The 23,593-nt window shown below is 40.6% G+C and overlaps 1 protein-coding gene across 2 annotated transcripts in view; it reads left to right on the top strand.

The window, feature by feature from the left end:
- Positions 1 to 23,593, top strand: part of LOC109028589 (uncharacterized) — a 57,005-nt gene that overhangs the window by 20,177 nt on the left and 13,235 nt on the right. The window contains exons 3-4 of one of the 2 annotated variants that reach the window (XM_063695854.1): positions 3,489 to 3,635; positions 5,531 to 5,665. The exons of the other annotated variant lie outside the window; for it this stretch is intronic. Of the exons in view, the coding sequence (XP_063551924.1) occupies positions 3,489 to 3,584 (96 nt within the window). The 3' untranslated portion in view covers positions 3,585 to 3,635; positions 5,531 to 5,665. Of the gene's footprint in view, positions 1 to 3,488; positions 3,636 to 5,530; positions 5,666 to 23,593 lie in introns of those variants that run through there. 2 annotated transcript variants of the gene reach the window in all.

Genomic DNA, 23,593 nt, shown 5'->3' with positions numbered 1-23,593 from the left:
CGTTGTGCACATGTACCCTAGAACTTAAAGTAAAAGAAAAAAAAAAGAAAAAAGAAAAAAGAAATGAGTGTGATCCTAATCATTTAAAAACAATAATGTTGACCCGGAAATAATAGAATCAGTGACAAAATGTGGACATAAAATTTGTCCTCCAAGTTTTCCAAGTGGAGAGGCAAATTTGAAATGTACTTGCTCTCAGTTTCTGATGGGTCTATTTCACATGCCTCTGTGCTGGAGTGGGAATTTGTTGCTCCCAGCTGTACTGTGTGGTCTAAAAGCTTTAAAAAGAGCCTATGTTGCTGCAGACTCTGGAAGGACCGAGGTACCTGCTGGGGATGCCCAGCGTTGCCTGCACTGCCTCATGGTACAGTCTCTTTGGTCATGGAATGGTTCTTTATTCTCTCAGGAGCATTTGGGGTGACCTCTGAGTGCTGTCCTGTTGCCAAGCTATTCCTGAGAAGGGATGAGGTTTCCTTCCTAACAGAGGGTTGGGATTCCACTGGCCCTGCCCCAGCTGCACCCTGAATGCCGTCAGCTCAAGTACACCAGCGCGCTGACGGAGCTGGCAGGTGACGTGCAGCTGTGAAGCATTTGTTGTAGGAACAGAGTCACAGATGGCAACATGGCCCGTCCTGCTGCATTGTTCTCTTTACACCATTTTCACAAGGGAGGGGTGGGCTGGGGAGGGGGGCATATTTATAGTTTGTGCTATAAATAAGTTAAGTCCTGGGCAGCTGCTGTCCAACTTACTGACCTTATAGTTTTGAGTGTGAACACACACTGAGAGGGTGGACAGGATCTCTCCCTGAAGAGCTGAGGCCCTTTTCTTCTGGCCCTGGGGTCTGGAGGCCCCAGTGGGCGTGAGGCACATCGAGCACAGCTACCTGCCTTTCCAGTCGTCCTCTGTTCCATCTGATCTTTCAGATTATTATTAAGCTGATAATAATTATCTTTCAGATCATTATTGATGTTACATTGTTACTAATCATCTCCCAACTCAGAGATAGATCCTCAAAGCCTGTTGACTCCAGGCAGCCTTGGATGGCAGTAGTTTAGCAATGCCCCTGTAATCTAGGCGTCTCCACCTCAGGGCCCTTCCCAACCCGCCACTGTGTGATTCTGTGATTCTCCCTCTTCTCAGAGTGTTCCCTAGATACTGGCCACTCTGGAGGTGGTTGTGGGCCACACTTTATGGGCAGTGCATGAAGCAGCAGCAGGTGGCGGGAGAGGCTGGTATTAAGAGAGGCCTCAGCTACAACCCCCATGGAAGGGAATTTGGCAATATCTAACAAAATTACATATGTATTGACCCTTTGGCAATCCCACAGCTAGTAATCCATCCAAAAGATTTGATGGCACAAATATTAAGAAGATGACACTCCAAGTCATTCACTGGATTATTGTTTAGCAGTAAAAGATTAGAAAGTAATGAAATGTTCATCAACAGGGAAATAGTTGAATAAACAATGGTATATCCACATAATGGAATATTATGCAGCTATAAAAAGAAATGAGGAATAATTATATATACTGCTATAAGCTATCTAGAGGCTATATTAACTCAAGTTGGAAAACAAGTATAGTATTTTATTTTTATTTAAGAAAAGGGATATAAATACATATAGTTGCTTGTTTTTGATGAAAGCATAAATCACAAAATTTAAGGATTACTGATGAGGGAGGAAGTGCACAGGGTAGAGGCGAACTGACTGTGAAAGTGATAGTCTAAGCTTCAGGGCCCCCTACTCACATAGATCTTTTTCAAGGCCCTAAGAAAAGCCCCTAGTAAATTTTGTGTAATTTTTCTTAGAGGCATCGCAATTTAGAAAAGATTTCTTCTTTAGACTCCTTCAATTGTGCCTCACTTGCAGGAGGTGTCCCCCAAAAATCTGTTGAATGAATGCATGAAATCAAATATGTTCATGATAGATCAGCCCCACCACATTTTCACTTTTTGATCCTACTCCTTTTTTTATTTTTTAAAATAATTTTTTAAAAATAGAGTCAGGGTCTTACTCACTATGTTGCCCAGGCTGATCTTGAACTGCTGTGCTCAAGGGATCCTCCAGCCTCAGCTTCCCAAAGTGTTGGGATTACAGATGTGAGCTACCCCGCCCGGCCTGATCCTAGTTCTCATGGAGAGAACAGGAATTAGAACCTCTTCCTCTTCCACACACCCTTACCCAGCTTTCAAATATTTGGACACAGAATGTTCTGTTCTCTAACAGTACCAACAATAATTCTTCCTGATATATCAATGTGGGCTCCTTTTAATGCTGATATTTTCCTCTGAACAGGCTTCAGTTTGTTGTTTTTTGGTTTATTTTTATTTTTTAAGAGACAAGATCTTGCTCTGTTGCCCAGGCTGGTGTGCAGTGGCATGATCACTGCTCACTGCAACCTCAACCTCCTGGGCTCAAGTGATCCTCCCACCTCAGCCTCTCAAGTAGCTGGGACTAAAGGCGCATACCATCATGCCTGGTTAATTAAAAAAATTTTTTTTGTAGAGGTGGAATCTCACTATATTGCCCAGGCTATTCTCGAACTCCTAGGCTCTAGCAATCCTCCCAGCTTGGCCTCCCAAAGTGCTGGGATTACAGGCATGAGCCACTGTACTCAGCCCAAGCCCACTTTTTAAGAACTGGTAAGGAAGACACAAACTAAAATAGGACCATTGCTTCAGAATTGTCCTTAGCATACAAATACATAAGGATGTTATCTGAGAAGACTAACATCTTCATTTATCATCATCAAGGTTCATTTCAACATATGCATTGTCTCTTATTCATTCATTTATTCATCTATTCATTAATTCAACATTGAGGTTCTACCTCTTACCTACTGAGCAGTAGGCCAGCTCTAGGGCATACAAAATTGAATAAAGTCCATCCCCATCTAACTTAGTTTAGACTTCAGAAAAATGTTAAAAATTGGACTAGCTGAGTGAAAAAAGAATACTTTGAGATATTGGCACTGGTGCTTTTTGCTGTGTGATCTTGGGTGCAGTATTTAACCTCTCTGAGCTTTAGGTTCCTCCTGACACAACTCCCCAAAGAGCTGCTGTAAGGACTGAAGATAGAACACTTGTAAAGCTATTCCAATGGCTGGAGTCTAGTGGGAGCTCAGCTAGTTAATATTATTTCCCCTCTGGAAACTCCCAGTTGGGCTCGGGGAAGCTTGGGTTAATTTTGGTGGGGACGGTTAGGGGCTTGAAAAGGCTGGCGCACATGGGAGGCAGTGTGGGGTGGAGGGATCTCAGGCAGCCAGGTCAGCATGTGGGTTTCGGACCCACGCCAGCATGCCAGCACACCAGCACGGAGGTGGAGAGGGAGGGTGTATCTGTATGCTGAGGATGGGCGGGAGGGAAGGAGGCCTGCTCAAGACCAGGCCTTGTCCTGTGGGCAGTAAACAAGGATTGTTTGTTTTGATGAAAATAACTAGCTCCTGGAGCTCTGAGTGCTGTTCTGTACGTGTTCCCATCACTTCAGGAACTTACTGTGTCTCTGATTGAGCCTGGGCATGAGATAAAACACGAGGTCATCTGCAATGGCACTGGTGCTGTGGCTGTATCAGCATGGCGCTGATGTCCCTTCGGGGCAGGCAACAGTTCAGGGAGGACTTACAAGCAAGCTCTGGTAAGTGGTAAGTGGGGCTGCGCCCAGGAAGGCGCCTCTGCATGCATTCCTGCAGAATGGATAAGGAGGGCTAAAGCATCCTTCTCATTCAGCACAGGGAGGAAGGAATCAGGTGCCCACTTGTGACTCTGCTTTTGAGCTGGCCCAGGTGGACTGCTCTGAGGAGGGAAGGGGGCAGGAACAGGAAGGCACAGTGAGACAACCTGCTCCGTCCCACTCAGGACACAGGCCTGTCCAGCCCCAGGTTCCACTGGAGGAGTCTCTCAGGGAAAGTTTCTGTCTCAACCTTCTTCTGCCTCTCCACCCTCCCCTCACCCAGGCTCCTGCATGTCAACCCCCTACCCACTGCCTTGAATCTTGGCTTGAGCCTCGTGTCCTTCCCTGTCTACACCTGGTGCTTTGGTCCAGGCCTTCTAGTTTCAGTTCTGACTGTGTTAACATCTCACCCCTCTGGAACTGCGTGAGTTTCCACCCCAAGACCAGGCCTATGTGTTCTCATGTCCAGCTTGGGCCTCAGAGATACATGGCGGGGGCCTGTTCTCTTGCCCTGTCTGGGCAGGGAGACTGGACATCAACATGTGGCTTCTGTTTTTTCTGCCTGACCTCCCTTCCCTTCTGCACCCCTTCCAAAGTCCTCCCCTTCCCTCCTTCCCTTTCTTCTTCTTCCCCTTCCTTCCGCTTCTTCTTTCTCCGTCCCTCACCCTCCATATCTACTACACTGTTTGACCACACTGAGGCTTTAGCCCTAGCAAGCAGCCAAGCAGAGTGAGCTCAGAGGCCTTGACTGAGACAGGGCTCCTTCTGGGAGTGGTGGGTGGTTGCCCCTGGGCAGCCTGGGCTGAGAGGTCAGCACGATAAGGCCTCACCATAGAGCCATGTGGAATCTCAGGAATCTGCTGCGGAGTGAGTCTGTCCTGAGGGAAGAGAGCCTGCTCTGGCCTGAAAGCACTGCGTGGGGCTCCTCAGTCTGCACTGCTGTGGTGCACCCCACTCCTAGGTGGGAGGAAACTGTTCAGCCTTCCTTCTCTTCCATTCCGATCTCCCACTACCATAACCACACCAGGGGGAGGGGTCTGAATTCAGCTCATCTCAAAGCAATTTGGAAAGACAGATGCAGGCTGCCTGTGGTGAGTTTCCAGAAACCAGCTTTCTTCCACTGGCTGTTAGCGTTGGCATCGAGTGGGCTGCATAAGCAACATTTACAGAATTAATGGGCTCTGAGTCTCAACTGAATACAGCAGAAACAAGAGGGGCCATGTCACTTTACATTATAAGACTCAGAACATGGAATTTCAATCTCTCTTGATCTGATCTGTTTACTCATTTGAAAAGTAGGGGAAGTTCTAGAGCAGGACAAACAGGTTAAATGAGATGAGGGTTGAATGCTGAGCATAGCTAGCAACTGCTCAATAAATGTGGCTCCTGGAATGACAATTACTATTATTGCCTGCTGCCAGGGTAGCAGCGGGCAATGGCATCAGTGAAGGGCTGGAACCTGTAAGCTTCAAGCTTTGGTTTTTCTCTGTTCTTACTCTGGTAAAAGTCCCAGGAAGAGCGTAAGGAAATGAGAGACTTCAGGACTCTATTTTTTATGGCCTAGGAAAGTGACACTGGTTCAGAATGGGCCATCTTCTTGCCTCTGTTTTTAAAATCAAAACTAGCCCAGAAGAAGATTTAGCTCTGGGTCCAAATCTGGCCTCTGCCTCTAATTGTGCAACTTTGGGAAAATTACTTACCTCTCCAACTCTTTATTTATCTGTGAAATTCCTATCTCATAGGAATGTTGTGAGGATTACATGAGTTAATACCTATGGAGAAGTTAACACAGGGCTTGTGGGGCACAGAGCATGCACTCAATAAATGGTCATTATAATTATACCTAATTGCCATTTTAGGAACTTGAAGTCTCAAGAGATGACAAATAGTCAATTCTCAAAAAATGAAGAAAAGAAAAACTTGTTTCTTCATGTTTGCTAACCCTATCTAGATCTATGGTTTTGGCCAATAAATTCACTCTGTTTTAATCCTCATTGCGCTGATTTCTGTCTTTTGGAAAACGACTTCACAGTGTTTACATCTCTGAACCATCCTGTCAGAGATCTTATTACTCCTATTTTTTTTTTTCTTTTAAGATGGAGTCTCGCTCTGTCGCCCAGGCTGGAGTGCAGTGGTGTGATCTCGGCTCACTGAACCTCCCCCTCCCCAGTTCAAGCGATTCTCTTGCCTCAGCCTCCCTAGTAGCTGGGATTACAGGCCCCCACCACCACGCCTGGCTAATTTTAAAATATTTTTAGTGGAGACGGGGTTTCACCATGTTGGCCAGGCTGGTCTTGAGCTCCTGACCTCAAGGGATCCACCCGCCTCAGCCTCCCGAAGTGCTGGGATTACAGGTATGAGCCACCGCGTCTGGCCTACTCCCACTTTGTTTCCAAGGATAGTCAAGTGAAGGAGTGGGAGTGGAGAAGGAACAAATACATCTGTAACTGCTTGTGATCAATTAGTTGTAAATATCAATACCACTGCACTGAGAAGGCTGAGGTTCACAAAGGTGAAGTGATTTATCTAAGGTTTTATGTCTGGTTTGTAGAGAGCCAGGACCCAAATCCAGACCTTCCCTTACAGACCCTGACCCTTCCTCTGCCCTGTGCCGATGCCTTGAGGGGACCCTTCCCAAGGTCCCCTGGGCCACACCCTGCTCCCCTGACCCACAGGGCTGCTGAGATCACCTCTTTCAAAGGGTCTGCTTTGGTTCCACTTTGCCATTAGAATAAAGCTTTGCAAATCTCAAAACTGCAAGTCCCAGACATGATTATGAAACATCACAGAGTGCCCCTGGGATTTTATTGTATTAAATCAACAGGCTGCTTCTATTTGTACAACAGAGAAACTGTCAACTGCTGGGCACTTCTATGTCTCTTGACAAAATTCCCGATGCTGCTATGTATTTCACTCCTTCCCCTTTTTGCTGTCTTGTACTTCTCTCTATTCAATTTCCTACGCAGAGCAGAAGAAGCCCCCAGATTGATAAGATCCTCATTTAATAGAAGGTAGAAAATATTAGTCACAACAGGGCTCAGAACTGAACCAATTTTTCTGCAACCTGAGCCTCCTGCCTAAGATCCCTTGGGGGTTATTAGCTTAGCCTGTAAGATGCAGGTTTTGCAAAGTGATGTGGCATGTTGATGATGCTGGAAGATCAATGCTTGGCCTGCATTCAATAGAGAGAGGAAGAGCTCAGAATGCTGCAAGGAATCAGGCCAGCTCTGCTAAGGGCAGAGCCCATCACAGGGCCTCAGGTGGGGGTCTGTGGTGGGCAGAGGTGGTGCAGAAGTGGAGTGGGCCAAGATGAGGCTGCTTTGCAGAGCATGTCTGGGAGCCAGTATTTCACCAGTAGCCAAACGCTCACCAGCTCCATCAGCCTTCATTTACCAGCATCTTATTGAGTGTTTTCTCTATGCCGGGAAACTGCTCCTCCCGCTGAGCTTTCACAGCAATTCACTTGCAGCTCATCTGGAGTATGTATTTTGTTCTTCCCAATATTATTGTCAGCTTTTTTATACTCTTCCATTAGATTTTGAGTTTCTTTAGATCAGGGACTCTCTCTTAATCATCTCTGGCCTTTGAGCCTTGCAGAAGTAAGTGCCCAGTATGCATTTGTTGAATAACTAAATTTATGAATCAATGAATCAGTCAATTGCTCAATAAACACTTCTGAACTATATGCTCTAGTAGGGTCTTGGCAGGATGACTGCTTTTCTAAGACAGAAGCTCCATAATGGAGGCCTTCTTATAAAGAAACTCTCCTTCTTTTTTACTTGACTGTCCCCTAAAGTAATTGAAACTTACAGGCCACAAGTATGGAAACGGCTGATGCAAAATGATTATAATTTGGTAGGTGGGATTAGGTGCCTATGCTGTGGTTGAAATATAAGAGTTCAGCTCTCTTTTAGAGAGATGATTTTAGAAGTTTGGGGGGTTACCTATGCATGGGGAGCCCAGTCCCTGAATGACTGGTCATTCTCATTAAGAATCAAGATGATACCAGGTGGCCCCATAAGAGATAGCCAATGTGGCTATTTCTTAGGATTGGCTGCAACTTTAGAACGTCTCTTTACTTGGTGTGGGTGGCTTAGACTGGGACCATCTTTGGAAGTTCTGTTCTTCCCCCACTTGGGAGGACCTGATTTGCTTAGGTGAGAATGACAGGCTATCAGAATGCACCCCTATAGATACTTTTCATCTTCAGCTTGTACCATGACCTAAATGAAGTGATAAGAAATGACATTCTTTAATACATGTTTTGCCTAGATGTCCCCGCTTCCTTTGCTAACAGATATTTGGAGGATGAAAATGGAATTTAACTTATGCTTATGTTCATTTGGGTCCTTATGTAAAGGGCCACTTGCTAGAAAGTTAGTTCTGAAGCACAATATTAAAACAGCTACCATTTAGTGAGTTTTTACCTGCCAGTCACTGGTAAGCACTCTGCATGCATCATCTTTCTTTCATTCACGAAGTACCACTATGAGGTGGGCATTTTAATTACTATTGTATAATTGAGGAAACTGAGTTGGTGGCACCTGACTCTAACTTTTCCAAGGCTCACCAGGTCCCACGCTGAATAAATGACAGAGCCAGGATTCCATCCCAAGCCCATCAAACAGCAATGCCATTCTCATTGCCACCATGTTTCTAGGTGCTTTGTCAGTGGCTGTGAGCATCTGAGGATGAATATCTTCTGCTTCCCCTTTAGACGCTCTGGGAACAAACTTGCTAACATCACAGGAATGTGTCTCAGCCCTCACTCCATCAGATATTCCTATGCAATTGCACTACAGTTTCACCTGGGATTCCTTGGGCGTATACACCCTTAAAGGTTAACTCAAAGGGAAGCTCAAAATATCCTGTGTTAAGACTTAGATTAGATACTAGGAATTTTTGTTTTTTCCCTTTGATGAGCTGAAGGCCCTTAGCTGTCAATGGCCTCCCCAAACTCACTTTTACCATTTGAATCCAATGACATGGCATGTTGACAGACGAAGGTGTGTTTTCCTACCCATCTGGTTTGGCTTCTGCACCTGTGAGACAGGTGTGTGCAGGGAATTTTAGCAGTCCTTTAGAGGAGCAGCAGGCAGGTGTGGGCCATCAGTGTTGGCCACTGAATGAGGCTGGAGCTTCAACTATGTCTTGGAGAATAGCCACTACATAGTGAAGGGCTCCTCTGACCTTAGGGACAGGCTTGTTGAAAACCAGTGAGACAGGATGCTCAGGATGTGGAAATACAGCTCCCTAAAGGAGGTGAATGACCTTCCACATACTTCTATTTCCTTTTGTCTTGGAGTGCTCTTATCAGAAAGTCATCTGACCCACAATTTCTCCCCACCTCAGTCAATGATGTTGGAAATTCCTTCAGGATGTGAGGTTTAAAGTGCAACTGCCCCTTGAAAAGGTGCCCTTCCATCCATGTGACCTGTAATACTATTCATATTTGCATGGAAGTTTACAGCAGTATGGAAGTATTTGCGCTTCCTCATCTCACTGTGAATGCTCCTAGCAATCCATAGGCGATATACCCTGTTTATGTCTTGGTTTATATAAAAGGAGAGCAAGGTCAAGAGAGTTGGAGTGACTTGCTCCCAGGCAGTAGGTGACAGTGATAGAACTGAGACCTGGAGTTTATGGTTCCAAGCCCAGAGCTCTTTTCACCACACCAGAGCTACTTCAGACTTAGTCATATTCGTGTACACTGAGTTATAGGTGGCCATTGTCCCAGCAGCTTGTCTTGCTAGTAGAAAGAGAGGGAAAAAGCCTGGGGTACCTGCAGGAAGTGGGACCTGAGGTGACACAGGGAGGACTGAAGGTAGAGGAGGATGCAGGTAGGGAGTGGCATTCCAGTTGCCAAGTGGTGAGTCTGCTTTTAGCTCTGAAGTGGCCACAGGAACCCCTCCTAGTCCTACAAGCCCTTAAAAAATTTTTTTTGTTATTGTTATGACTTGCCTGGAGCAGTGAAATGTTTTCTCCAGCTAAGCAATAATAGAAGACAGTGAGCAGATGCCAACTCGGTGATCCCATGGGAAGCCTTCTGGACTGTGGCGTTTACACAAGAGATGAGATCAGAGGAGCGGCTACCGGCTTGGTGGACTGAGAGCCCAGCTGAGCACCCCAGGAGCTGCAGAGGCCAGATCCCCAGCTGTGGGGGCACAGGCAATCCTTCTCAGGCACAAGAGGGACAGTGAGGGAGACTGTTTACATTTCTTGCCCTGGTTGGTTAAAAACAGCTCAGTAGCACCATATCGTGTATTCTTGATAAGAAGAAAGATAAAGGGAGCAAGTACCATTGCACCCAAGCTCATGCTTTCTTCCTCTCTTTGCTCCTTCATTCAGTCCTTCTCATCTATTGAGCATGTGGGAGAATGCTGGCAGGTGCTGGGGATTCTCAGATCATGTACTCAAGTAGCTCCCAGTTTAGATGGAGAGGCAGACATGTCAATAAAGGAACTGTAATTCAGAGTGTTAAATACCCGAAAAGAAGATAGAACTAGTCAGAGCAGCAACAGGAAAGGGGCAGAATTAACTCTAAGGGAGGTATCCACAAAGGCTTCCTGGAGGAAGTGTCATCTGAACTGGTTGTACAAAAACTGCACATGCCATGAGTGCACAGTTGATCAATTTTCACAAACTGGAGTAAAACCGTGTAACTAGCACCCAGATCAAGAAGCATGACTAGCACCTGCCACCCTCATCAAGGGGTAACCACTCTCCTGACTACTAAAGCATAGGTTAGTTTTGCCTGTTTTGAACTTTATATAAGTGGAATAATTCTGCAAAAACTCTTTGGTGTCTGAGCTGGAGCTGAAAGGACAAATGGGAATTTTTCAGGGGATAAGTTAGAAGAGGCCATTGTGGGAAGAAGGGGAAGTACAGTTACATGTTGCTTAATGATGGGACACATTCTGAGAAATACGTCATTAGGCGATTTTATCATTGTGTGAACATTATAGAATATACTTAGACAAACTTCGACGGTATAGCCTTCTACACAACTAGGCTACCCACAAATACTTAACCACTGTGCTACAATTGCCTACAGTATTTGGTATCATAACACAACAGTATTCTGAAAGGTACAACTTGAGTCTGTGAGCATTACCATGCTGAATACTGTAGGCAATTGTAATGCAATGGGATTTGTGTAGCTAAACATACCTAAACATAGAAAATATACAGTAAGAATATGGTATAAAAGATAAAAAATGGTGCCCTTACATAGAGCACTTCCCATGAATGGAGCTTGCAGGACTGGAAGTTGCCATGGGCAGGTCAGTGAGTGTGTGGTGTGTGAATGTGAAGACCTAGGACATTACAGTACTGTAGACTTTATAAACACTGTACACTTAGGCTCCACTACATTTATTTAAGAAATATTTTTTCTTCAATAATAAATTAACCTTAGCTTACTGTTATGTTTTACTTTATAAACTTTTACATTTTTAAAAAACCTTGACTCTTTTGTAGTAACACTTAGCCTTAAAACACGAATACATTGTACAGCTATATAGAAATATTTTCTTTCTTTATATCCTTATTGCATAAGTTTTTCTATTAATTTTTTTAACTTTTTAAACCCTTTTATCAAAAGTATAGACGCAGCACACATGTTAGCCTAGGCCTAGACAGGGTCAGGATCATCAATATCACTCTCTCCCACCTCCACATCTTGTCCCACTGGAAGGTATTCAGGGGCAATAACAGGCCTGGAGCCGTCATCTCCTATAAGGCAATGCCTTCTTCTGCAATCCCTCCTGAAGGACCTGCCTGGGGCTGTTTTACAGTTAACCTTCTTTTTTTTTTTTTTTTTTTAAATAAATAGAAGGAATACACTCTAACAATAAAACATACAGTATTGTAAATACATAAACTAGTAACATAATCATTTTTATCATTATCAAGTATTATGCACTATATGTAGTTATATGGGCTATTCTTCTATACAACTGGCAATGTGGTATGCTTGTTTATACCCTATAAAGGTTAACTCAAAGGGAAGCTCAAAATATCCTGTGTTAAGACTTAGATACTAGGAATTTTTGTTTTTTCCCTTTGATGAGCTGAAGGCCCTTAGCTGTCAATGGCCTCCCCAAACTCACTTTTACCATTTGAATCCAATGACATGCATGGCATGTTGTGTCATGCATCATGCATCACCACAAACATATGAGTAATGCATTGAACTTAGCACGGCTATGACATCGCTAGGGGATAGGAATTTTTCTATCTATTATAATCTTATGGGACCCCCATCCTATATATGTTCCATCATTGACCCAAACATCATTATGTGATGCATGACTGTATCTTAAAACAGAGAGGTGAAATAACATCATGTGTGTGAACACTGTTGGCTTTCAGCACTGTTGGGCCACAAAATTCCATAAACTGTTAGGAAAGAGGCATGAAATGAAATAGGATTGGAAGGCAGGGGGAGCAGGATCACGGAGAGCCTCCTATGCCAGGTAAAGGAGTTGGGCTGTGAGCCTGGAAACCTGTGATTTCCAAACCTGGCCGGCCATTGAAGTCACCTGGGCATCTGTTAAGGCCTACAGGTCCCAGGACCTACTGTCCGCAATTTGAGATTTCCAAAGTTCCTCCAAGTTTATGCCCAAGAACCCAAAAGCAAATGCAACAAAAACAAAAATAAATAGATGGGACCCAATTAAACTAAAAAGCTTCTTCACAGCAAAAGAAATAACCAGCAGAGTAAACAGACAACCCACAGAGTGGGAGAAATTATTTGTAAACTATGCATCCAACAAAGGACTAATATCCAGAATCTATAAGGAACTCAAACAAATCAGCAAGAAAAAAACAGATAATCCCATCAAAAAGTGGGCAAAAGATGTGAATAGACAGTTCTCAAAAGATGTACAAATGGCCAAAAAGCATATGAAAAATGCTCAACATCACTAATTATCAGGGAAATGCAAATTAAAACCACAATGAGAGGGCAATCTTAAGGATAAATAAAAAGTAAAAATCAGGCACACAACTAATTAATAAGATTCAAACTGGATCATGTGTCTCACTGCAAACCAAAATTTAGAGAGATAAGTTTCCTCATCTTCATATGAAGAAACTGAGGCTATGAGTAATTTGGACCCAAGATTGAATAGCAATCAAATGTCAAAATTCAGATGGATAGAAATTGGCCTTTTTCTGCAGCTCTGTTCTGTGACTATGCACAGCCAGCCACTGAAGGAAGCCCAGCATGTTTTGACTATGACCTGTGGCTCCATATGTACTTGTTGGGATTGGGCTGGAGGTCACGCCCAGGGTCAGGTGCAGCTAGGGGTATTGCTTTGCTGAAGAGTCTTCTACAGGTCACAACAGGGCAGGGGAGGACTGTCTATTCTTTCTAGAACTTTTGCCCACATACACATCAGGCTGTTAGGGGTGCAGCCTTGAGCTTGGATAATGGCTTAATCTTCTCATGTGTTGAGTTGGTCTGGGGAAAAAAAATCTAGAAGTGGAGTAAGAAAAAACTAGCACAGATTCCTTTAGCAATGTGTGGCCAGCAAGTTAAGCAGATGTGCTTTGAGACAGAAGAGATGTCAAAGAAAAAACTAGATCCGCCTGACACTCAGAGGAATCTTTAGCCTGCCCCTCTCTCAGTTTGCTTGTTTTATGGCCCTCAGAACACTGAAAGAATTACTTGGGCATCTGGAACACAAGGTTTCCCAAAGGAACTTATTACAGGGTTTTTGGAACAGGTACTAAAGATGAGACAAGTGACTGGATTAACCAAAGCAAGGGGATTGAGGTCAGGTAAGATGGCAGGCACACAGGGCAACTTTTAATAACCATAGTGCCAACATCCCGCTTCCAAAAGGGCCAGGTCTCCTAGTCCAAACTCAAAGGCTGAGGCCACCTTGTAGAGGAAAAGGAGGGCATGATGGCCCCACATGCCCCTTCCCAGGGTGCCCTTTCTTGCCTCTGCCTGCTTCTGGGTAAGGCCTTCTCTTGGTCACATTACAGCAGGTCACAGAGGACACACTGAACCCTCTTGCTCTCCAACCCTCATCTCAACTGACTCCTGAAAAAATGATTTCTCTCGGCACACTCTGAGCAGTTAGGATGTGTAAAGGGAGTGTAAGTCCTGAAGAAAAGCCCAATTGAATGACTTGAAGCCAAAAGGATGGCAGTCCAAATGTCTACATCATCTGAACTGGACAAGTCTGACATCAAGCCCAGAGTTGGGACTGCTGTAGCTTCTGCTTTGAAGTGGTTATTGCTGAGCAGTGACTCAGGGAGGCAACGGAGAGTGGAGGGAGAAAGAGGCAAGGCAGCCAGGATCTGGTCTCCCTTGTCCTCACAAAGCCAGCACCAAAGTGACATCAGTGGGGTTGGGGCTGGGCTGGGCCTAAGACTGTGGCTGACTGCACACCCCTACGCACTAGGGATGAGCTTCCACTCACATTCTCCGGCTGTGCGTTGGCCAAATGGGTCTCATCCACATGAGTTGCATCCTCTGGCTCCATCACTTCCCTCCCAGTACTTTCTGGTAGAAGCCCCAGGTTCTTCTGAGCAAGGCTGCCCTGTTCTATCTGGACTGAGGTGTGAGGAGGCGGTAGGGGAACCCAGTTTGAGTCTCATCTTGGACTTCCACATCCCCTGGTCCTTCCGGGGGACCTACGTCAAACTACGTCCCCAACTTCATCACATGGAGGTGAGTGGCAGGGGAAGGTCTTCATGTGTTTCCTAGTTCATCAACATCATTGTTACTATAAGCACAAGGCATCTTTTTATACTCTCCATCCATCTTGTTATAGGACAAATAGGACCAGTGGATGAAGCTCCTGTGGGAGCTTTCACTCTGAGATGCACAAAGCTGATGTGCATCTCAAGAAAGAAATGACAAAATAAACATTGAACTCTACATGTATCTCATAAATAAAAATAATTCACTGACATTCTACACATTTTTAAAAGCAAAGGGCTACCCTGAGGACACACATGACCTGCACTGTCGGGTTGCTCCTGTGTGCACTGAGTGGCCTTCCGCAGAGAAAAGCAGAGGGCCCTTGTGTGTGGGCTTCTAGCGGCATGTGACAAACTGTCCAGAATTCACAGAGAAGAAAGAGAATGGGCAGCGGGATACATCAATAATATAATGGCTGAGAATTGTTCAGTACTGAACAAAAATAAGTAAGGTAATTGAGAAAAAGAATAGTTGTTTTTGTCTATTTCTCCTTGCAATTAAATAGAGAAAATAATAATAATAATAATAATAATAATAATAATAATAATAAAAGGATGGGTGGACTGAGGTATAAAGGACAATTATGAGTGCTAAATGGCTCAGGGCTTCCTTGCTTGGAAGAAAATGGGCAGAGAATGGTGTGCCTGCTGTAGTAAGTAACCTCCGAGATGTGGCTGGCAACAGGACATCCACTTCCAGGAGTCTCATAAGCAGAGCTCCAGCTGGAACACAAGTACAACAGAAGGTACCTTTGGAGACAGGGAAATATGAATGCCATTGAAACAGAATCAAGCCCATGAGCATGGGTGACATTCCTGTGTCCCTGGGAGTCCAGTGGCACTGGGTTTGCCTCAGAACTAGCAGGAGACATTTTTCTCCCCAGGAGCCAGGAGTAGAAAAAGCTGGTGCTAAAAGGAATACTACCAAGCATGTGAATTTTCTTGGGGCACTTTTTTATTCATCAGTTGTTCCCTCTCTTGACCCTCATCCCCTGGTTCTTCTACACATCTGATGGAGGCCAAATTCATGCTGGACTTCATTCCTCCTGGTTACCTGTCAGATTATACATCAATCTGACAAATGAAAACCTCCAGGAGTCAGCTGATCATGGTCCTTGAGCACACTGCAGTAGAGGGAGAGAGACAGAACTGGTTCTAAGTGCAGAGAAGTGGAAGAAATGGATACAATACAGCAAACAGGGCCAGGTGTGGTGGCTCATGCCTATAATCTCCGGACTTTGGGAGACTGAAGAGGGCAGATCCCTTGAGGATCAAGAATCAGAAAGTTGGCTGGGCGTGGTAGCTCACGCCTGTAATCCCAGCACTTTGGGAGGCCAAGGTGGGCAGATCACTTGAGGTCAGGAGTTTGAGAAAAGCCTGGTCGACATGGTGAAACCCTGTCTGTACTAAAAATACAAAAATTAACCGGGTGTGGTAATGCGCGCCTGTAATCCCAGCTACTGGGGAGGCTGAGGCAGAAGAATCCCTTGAACCTAGGAGGCAGAGGTTACAGTGAGATCCCTCCACTGCACTCCAGCCTGGGCAACAGAGTGAGAACTCTGTCTCCAAAAAAAAAAGAAAAAAGAAAGAAAAGAAAAAAAGGGCAAAAGACTCAAATGGACACTTCCCCAAAGAGGACATATAGATGGCAATTAAGCACATGAAAAGGTGTTAAATAGAATTAGCTATTAGGGAAATGCAAATTAAACCACAACGAAATACTATTACACATTTGTTAATATGGATAAAATAAAAATAAAATGAAAATACGAAATGTGAGCAAGGATGTGGAGTAACAGAAAATGTCATATGCTGCTGGGGGAATGAAAAATGATGTAGCCATTCTGGAAAACAGTTTAGCAGTTTCTTATAAAGTTTAAGCATAAATTTATTGTACAAGTCAGTAATTCTGCTGCTGGGTATTTACTTTAGAGAAATGAAAATTTGTGTTCCTGCAAAAACCTGTACAAAAATATTTATAGCAGTTCTATTCATAGTCTCCCAAACTGGAAACAACCAAAATTTCCTTCAACAGATGCACATATAAACAAACTGGAATATACAGTGGACTACTCAGCAGTAAAAAAGAACAAACTATTAATACATGCAACAACATAGATGAATCTCAAATGCATTATGCTGAGTGCAAGAAACCAGTCTCAAAGGCTGCATAGTGACTCTGTTTCCAGGAAGAAAAAGATATGCTTTTCTCCGCTCCTCAAGATAAGTAGCCTAGAAATCATATATAGAACAAGCATAACAAAACTGAGGGGTTCAAAGAGCTAAAAGCAGAACTACCATTCAACCCAGCAATCCCATTACTGGGTATATACCCAGAGAAATATAAAGCATTCTACCATAAAAACTCATGCTCGCAAATGTTCATTGCAGTAATATTCATAATAGCAGAGACATGGAATCAACCTAAATGCCCATCAATGACAGATTGGATAAAGCAAATGTGATACATATCCACCATGGAATACTGTGCAGCCATAAAAAAGAACAAGATGATGTCTTTTGTGGGAACATGGATGGAGTTGGAGGCCATTATCCTTAGTAAACTAATGCAGGAACAGAAAAACAGAAAACCAAATGCCACATGTTCTCATTTATAAGTGAAAGCTAAATGATTAGAACTCATGAACGCAAACAAGGGAACAACAAACACTGGGGTCTATTTGAGGGTAGAAGGTGGGAGGAGCAGAAATGATAACTATTGGGTATTGGGCTTAATACCTCAATGATAAAGTAATCTGTACAACAAACCCCTGTGATACTAGTTCACCTATGTAATAAACCTTCGCATGTAACCCCAAACCTAAAACAAAAGTTAAGAAAAAAGAAAGAAAAGAAAATCGAGGGTTGAGAGAAGAAGGCAGACCAGCTAGCGACCTTAGGATTTGCGGAACAACAAGGGGTTGAACTTCCTGTGGTATTTTTTTGTTTTATGTTGTTGTTGTTGTTTGCCTTATATACCCAAAAATGGGTGCTCAAGAAACTGGCAATCTGGAAATGCTGATGAATGCAGACAAAAAAAAGCTCCAACAAATGTCTTTTCTCTCTAGCCAGACAACTAAGGAAAGGGCATCTTGACCAAATAGAAACATTTTAGAAATTAACTGCTTTACTGTTGACAACCATTGTGAAAAAAAAAAAAAAAAAAAAGCAAAAAACTTGTAACCACCATACCAGCAATGATCAAATGTGGAACCTAAACATTTAACAGGCTGTAAGAAGTTGCCTGTCCTGCTCCCCACTGGGGTAGCGTCAGGACTCGCAGAGAGTCAGGGCTTTTCATCATCACACAGAGTAAAGAGCCATTCACCCCCATGGTGCCTGTGGTGGCCATGTGGAGATCAGTAAGAAGCAACCCTACCTCACCGAGCCAGGAGGTTGTCAGTGGAGGCACAGTGGAGACTTAGAACTCCCATCCCGCCCCAGCAGTGATAAGGAGCCCCAATCTCAGGTGTCAGTGGAGGCCAAGTGAAGAGCCTGGTCTTCCATCTCCACCTCACTGTAATAAAATAGTGTCTCTCTCCCATTTTCCTGCCCCAGCAGTGTCAGAGAAAGTCCGTTAAAATAGAAGACTTAAGTAAGATCCTGAATCTCATAACTTATACCCCAAATGTCCAGGTTTCAATAGAAAATTATTTATCATACCAAGAACCATGAAGATCTCAAACTGAATAAAAAGAAAATGATCATCGGATGCCAACACCAAGATGACAGAAATGTTAGAATTATCTAACCAGGATTTTAAAGGAGCCATCATTAAAAAGCAATTATGAACATTCTTAAAACAAATGAAAACTGAAAGTAGTAAAGAAATAGAAAGTATAAAGAAGAACCAAATGAAAATTTTAGAATGAAAAAATACAATAATGAAAGTAACAAGCTCAATAGGCTCAATAAGAAAATGAAGGAAAAAGAGGAAAAAATCATCAAATCTGAAGATAGAGCAATTATCCAAATTACCATCAATGTGAACAACAGAGAGAAAAAAAACTGAGAAAAAAATGAATAGTCTCTGCACTTGTGGGGCCATAACAAAAAAAAACACATTTTGTCATTGGAGTGAAGAGGAGATAAAGGGCAGAGCTGAAAAAGCACTGAAAAAACAATAGTTGAAAATTTCCCAAATTTGGCAAAATACCAAAAAAAAACCCTATAGATTTTTAAAGCAGATTCTAAAAGTTTTATCCAAATAGGATAAAACCAGAGAAACTTATGTCAAGACATATGTTGAACAAACTTCAGAAAATTAAAAACAAAGAAAAAAGTCTTCAATGCAAAGAGAAAAATAATTCAAATAACAGTGGATTTCTTATCAGAAACCACGGAGGCAAAACCAAGTGGCACAACATTTTTCAAGTGTTGAAACATGTTAACTCAGAATCCTATATCCAAGGAAAACATCCTCAGGAATGAAGGGGAAATGAAAACATGCTCAGTGAACATAAAGTCAAACTAAGAAAACTTATCACTAGCAGACCTACTGTAACAGAATGGCTAGACAAAGTTTTCTAACAGAAGGAAATGATAAAAGACAGAATCTTGGAATGGCAGGAAGAACAAAAAAAACATGGTAATCAAAAATATGGGTAAAGATTCCTCTTGAGTATTTTAGATTTTGTTTGATAATTGAAGTAAAAATTATAATACTGTCTTAGGTGGCTCTAAATGTGAAAAGGAAATATTTAAGAAAATTATAATAAGGAGAGGATAAAAAGGCATAAAGGGAGGCTAAGGTTTCTACACCTCATGTGTACAGATAAAATGATGGTGTGTCACAGGAGTAGAATTTTTAAAAAGTGATGGCAGCAGTAGACTATGATGTGGACATATAACACAATACCAAAAGAAACTATTGAAAAAGCTATATAAGGAGATACAGACTGGGCACGGTGCCTCATGCCTATAATCCCAGCACTTTGGGAGGCCGAGGCGGGTGGATCACTTGAGGTCAGGAGTTTGAGACCAGCGTGGCCAACATGACGAAACCCTGCCTCTACTAAAAGTACAAAAATTAGCCAGGTGTGGTGGACTCCTGTAATCCCAGCTACTCAGGAGCCTAAGACAGGAGAATCACTTGAACCCAAGAGGTGGAGGCTGCAGTGAGCCAAGATCATGCTACTGTACTCCAGCCTGGGTGACAAAGCAACACTCCATCTAAAAAACAAACACACGAACAAACAAAACAAAACAAAAACACAAAGATCTAATCAGCATTTATAGAATACTGTGCCTAACAACAGCAGAATATACATACGTTTTTTCAATTGTCAGTGTAACATATCCCAAAATAGATCAGATCCAGGGCCATAAAATAAACTTCAACAAACTTAAAGGAAATCATACAGAGTGTGTTCTCCTGACCACAATAAACTCAAGTTAGTGATCAATAACAGAAAGAAAATGGAAAAAATGACCAAACACTTAGAAACTAAATAACACACTTCTAAATAATACATAAATCAAAGAGAAAGTCTCAGAGAAATTAAAAATTACATTGAACTAAATGTAAATGAAAATGCAACAAAATTTTTGTGGGACACAGCTAAAGCAGTGCTGAGAGTAAAATGTATAGCACTAAATGCATACTCTAGAAAAAGGAGGAAAGTATCAAACCAATAATCTAAACTCCCGTCTCAGGAACATAGAGAAGAAGAAAAAAATAAGCCCAAAGCAAGCAGAAGGAAGAAAATCATAAAATTAACCACAGAAATAAGGAAATTTAAAACAGAAAAACAGTAGAGGAAATCAATGAAACAAAAAATTGATCCTTTGAAAGATCAATAAAATCAACAAACCTCTCTAGCAAGACTGACAAAAAAGGAGTGAAGACACAAATTATTAATATCAGGTATGAAACAGGGCATATCACTACAGACCATGGAGGCATCAAATGGTTAATAAAAAAAGATAGTATGAACAACTCTACACACACAAATTTGACAAGTTACATGAAATGGACAAATCTATTCAAAAATACAAACTACTACAACTCACCCAATATGAAATTGATCATTTGCATAGCCCAAAGCTACTAAATAAATGGAATTAATCGGTAGTGAAAAAACGCCTAACAAAGAAATCTTCAGGCCTAAATGGTGTCTTTGGAGAATAAAAAAGAACAAAGAAGAATTTACTTCAATTCTACAAAATATTTTCCAGAAAATAAAATAGGAAGGAACCCACCCCAATTTATTTCATCAAGCTGGTATTACCTGCATACCAAAACTAGACAAAGACAGTACAAAAAAAGAATATTACAGAACAATATCTTTCATGAATACAGATGCAAAAGTTTCTAAGAAAATAGGAAATAGAACTTAGCAATATATAAAAAGAAGTATTCTATTGCTAAATAGAATTTAGCAATATATAAAAAGTCACCAATTAGAGTTCATTCCCGAAATACAAGGCTGGCGCAATCAATGTAATTCACTATGTTAACAGACTAAAAAAGAAGGAGAAAAATTAGATGATCATATCAACTGATGTGAAAGAAAAAGCATTCAACAAAATTAAATGCCTATCATGATAAAAAGTTTTTTTGAAAAACAATAATAGAAAGAAACTTCAACTTGATAAAAAGCATCTACGAAAAACTTGCAGCTAACATTATACCTAATTGTAAAGACTGAATACTTTGTTCCTAATATCAGCAACAAAACAAGGATGTGTGCTCTCACCACTCTTATTCAACATAGTGCTGGAAGTTCTGGCCAGTTTAATCAGGCAAGAAAAGAGAATAAAAGGCATATAGATCAGAAAGGAATAAATAAAACTGTTTCTATTTCAGATGAAATGCTTATTTGCATAGAAATTTCATGGCATCCACAAAAAAAATCCAAAACTAATCAGTTAATTCAGCAATGTAACAGGGTACGAGACAAACATACAAAAATCAGTCATACATCTATATACTAGCAGTGAAGACTTGAACACTACAATTTAAAATACAATATCATGTACAATAGCCTTAAAAAAAGAAATGCTTAGGTAAGTCTAACAAAATGTACAAAACTTAAATTCAGAAAATCACATGACGTTGATGAAAGAAATCATCTAAATAAACGCAGAGACATGACATGTTCATGAATTGGAAATTTTGTGTATATATATATGTATGTATGTATTTCCTATATATCTTTCTAATATATATATTTCCTATATATATCTTTCTAATATACATATATCACCTATATGTATCTTTCTAATATATATATAACCCCTATATGTATCTTTCTAATATATATATATCCCCTATATGTATCTTTCTAATGTATACATATCCCCTACATGTATATTTCTAATGTATACATATCCCCTACATGTATAGTTCTAATACATACATATCCCCTACATGTATAGTTCTAATACATACATATCCCCTACATGTATAGTTCTAATACATACATATCCCCTACATGTATAGTTCTAATACATACATATCCCCTACATGTATAGTTCTAATACATACATATCCCCTACATGTATGGTTCTAATACATACATATCCCCTACATGTATGGTTCTAATACATACATATCCCCTACATGTATGGTTCTAATACATACATATCCCCTACATGTATGGTTCTAATACATACATATCCCCTACATGTATGGTTCTAATACATACATATCCCCTACATGTATGGTTCTAATACATACATATCCCCTACATGTATGGTTCTAATACATACATATCCCCTACATGTATGGTTCTAATACATACATATCCCCTACATGTATGGTTCTAATACATACATATCCCCTACATGTATGGTTCTAATACATACATATCCCCTACATGTATGGTTCTAATACATACATATCCCCTACATGTATGGTTCTAATACATACATATCCCCTACATGTATGGTTCTAATACATACATATCCCCTACATGTATGGTTCTAATACATACATATCCCCTACATGTATGGTTCTAATACATACATATCCCCTACATGTATGGTTCTAATACATACATATCCCCTACATGTATGGTTCTAATACATACATATCCCCTACATGTATAGTTCTAATACATACATATCTCCTATATGTATATTTCTAACATATATATATCTCCTATATGTATATTTCTAATATATATATATCTCCTATATGTATATTTCTAATATATATATTTTCCTATGTATATTTCTAATATATATTTCCTATATATATATTTCTAATATACGTATGTTTCCTATATATATATTTCTAATATACATATGTTTCCTATATATATATTTCTAATATACGTATGTTTCCTATATATATATTTCTAATATACGTATGTTTCCTATATATATATTTCTAATATACGTATGTTTCCTATATATATATTTCTAATATACGTATGTTTCCTATATATATATTTCTAATATACGTATGTTTCCTATATATATATTTCTAATATACGTATGTTTCCTATATATATATTTCTAATATACGTATGTTTCCTATATATATATTTCTAATATACGTATGTTTCCTATATATATATTTCTAATATACGTATGTTTCCTATATATATATTTCTAATATACGTATGTTTCCTATATATATATTTCTAATATACGTATGTTTCCTATATATATATTTCTAATATACGTATGTTTCCTATATATATATTTCTAATATACGTATGTTTCCTATATATATATTTCTAATATGTGTATGTTTCCTATATATATATTTCTAATATGTGTATGTTTCCTATATATATATTTCTAATATGTGTATGTTTCCTATATATATATTTCTAATATGTGTATGTTTCCTATATATATATTTCTAATATGTGTATGTTTCCTATGTATATATTTCTAATATGTGCATGTTTCCTATATATATTTCTAATATGTGCATGTTTCCTCTATATATATTTCTAATATGTGCATGTTTCCTATATATATATTTCTAATATGTGCATGTTTCCTATATATATATTTCTAATATGTGCATGTTTCCTATATATATATTTCTAATATGTGCATGTTTCCTATATATATATTTCTAATATGTGTATGTTTCCTATATATATATTTCTAATATGTGTATGTTTCCTATATATGTATTTCTAATATGTGTATGTTTCCTATATATGTATTTCTAATATGTGTATGTTTCCTATATATGTATTTCTAATATGTGTATGTTTCCTATATATATATTTCTAATA

Source organism: Gorilla gorilla, chromosome 1 (genome assembly GCF_029281585.2).
Source record: "Gorilla gorilla gorilla isolate KB3781 chromosome 1, NHGRI_mGorGor1-v2.1_pri, whole genome shotgun sequence".
In the NCBI taxonomy this organism is placed as follows: domain Eukaryota; kingdom Metazoa; phylum Chordata; class Mammalia; order Primates; family Hominidae; genus Gorilla; species Gorilla gorilla.
Note: the sequence above shows the minus strand (reverse complement) of the source record. Positions and strands in the feature narration are given on the sequence as shown.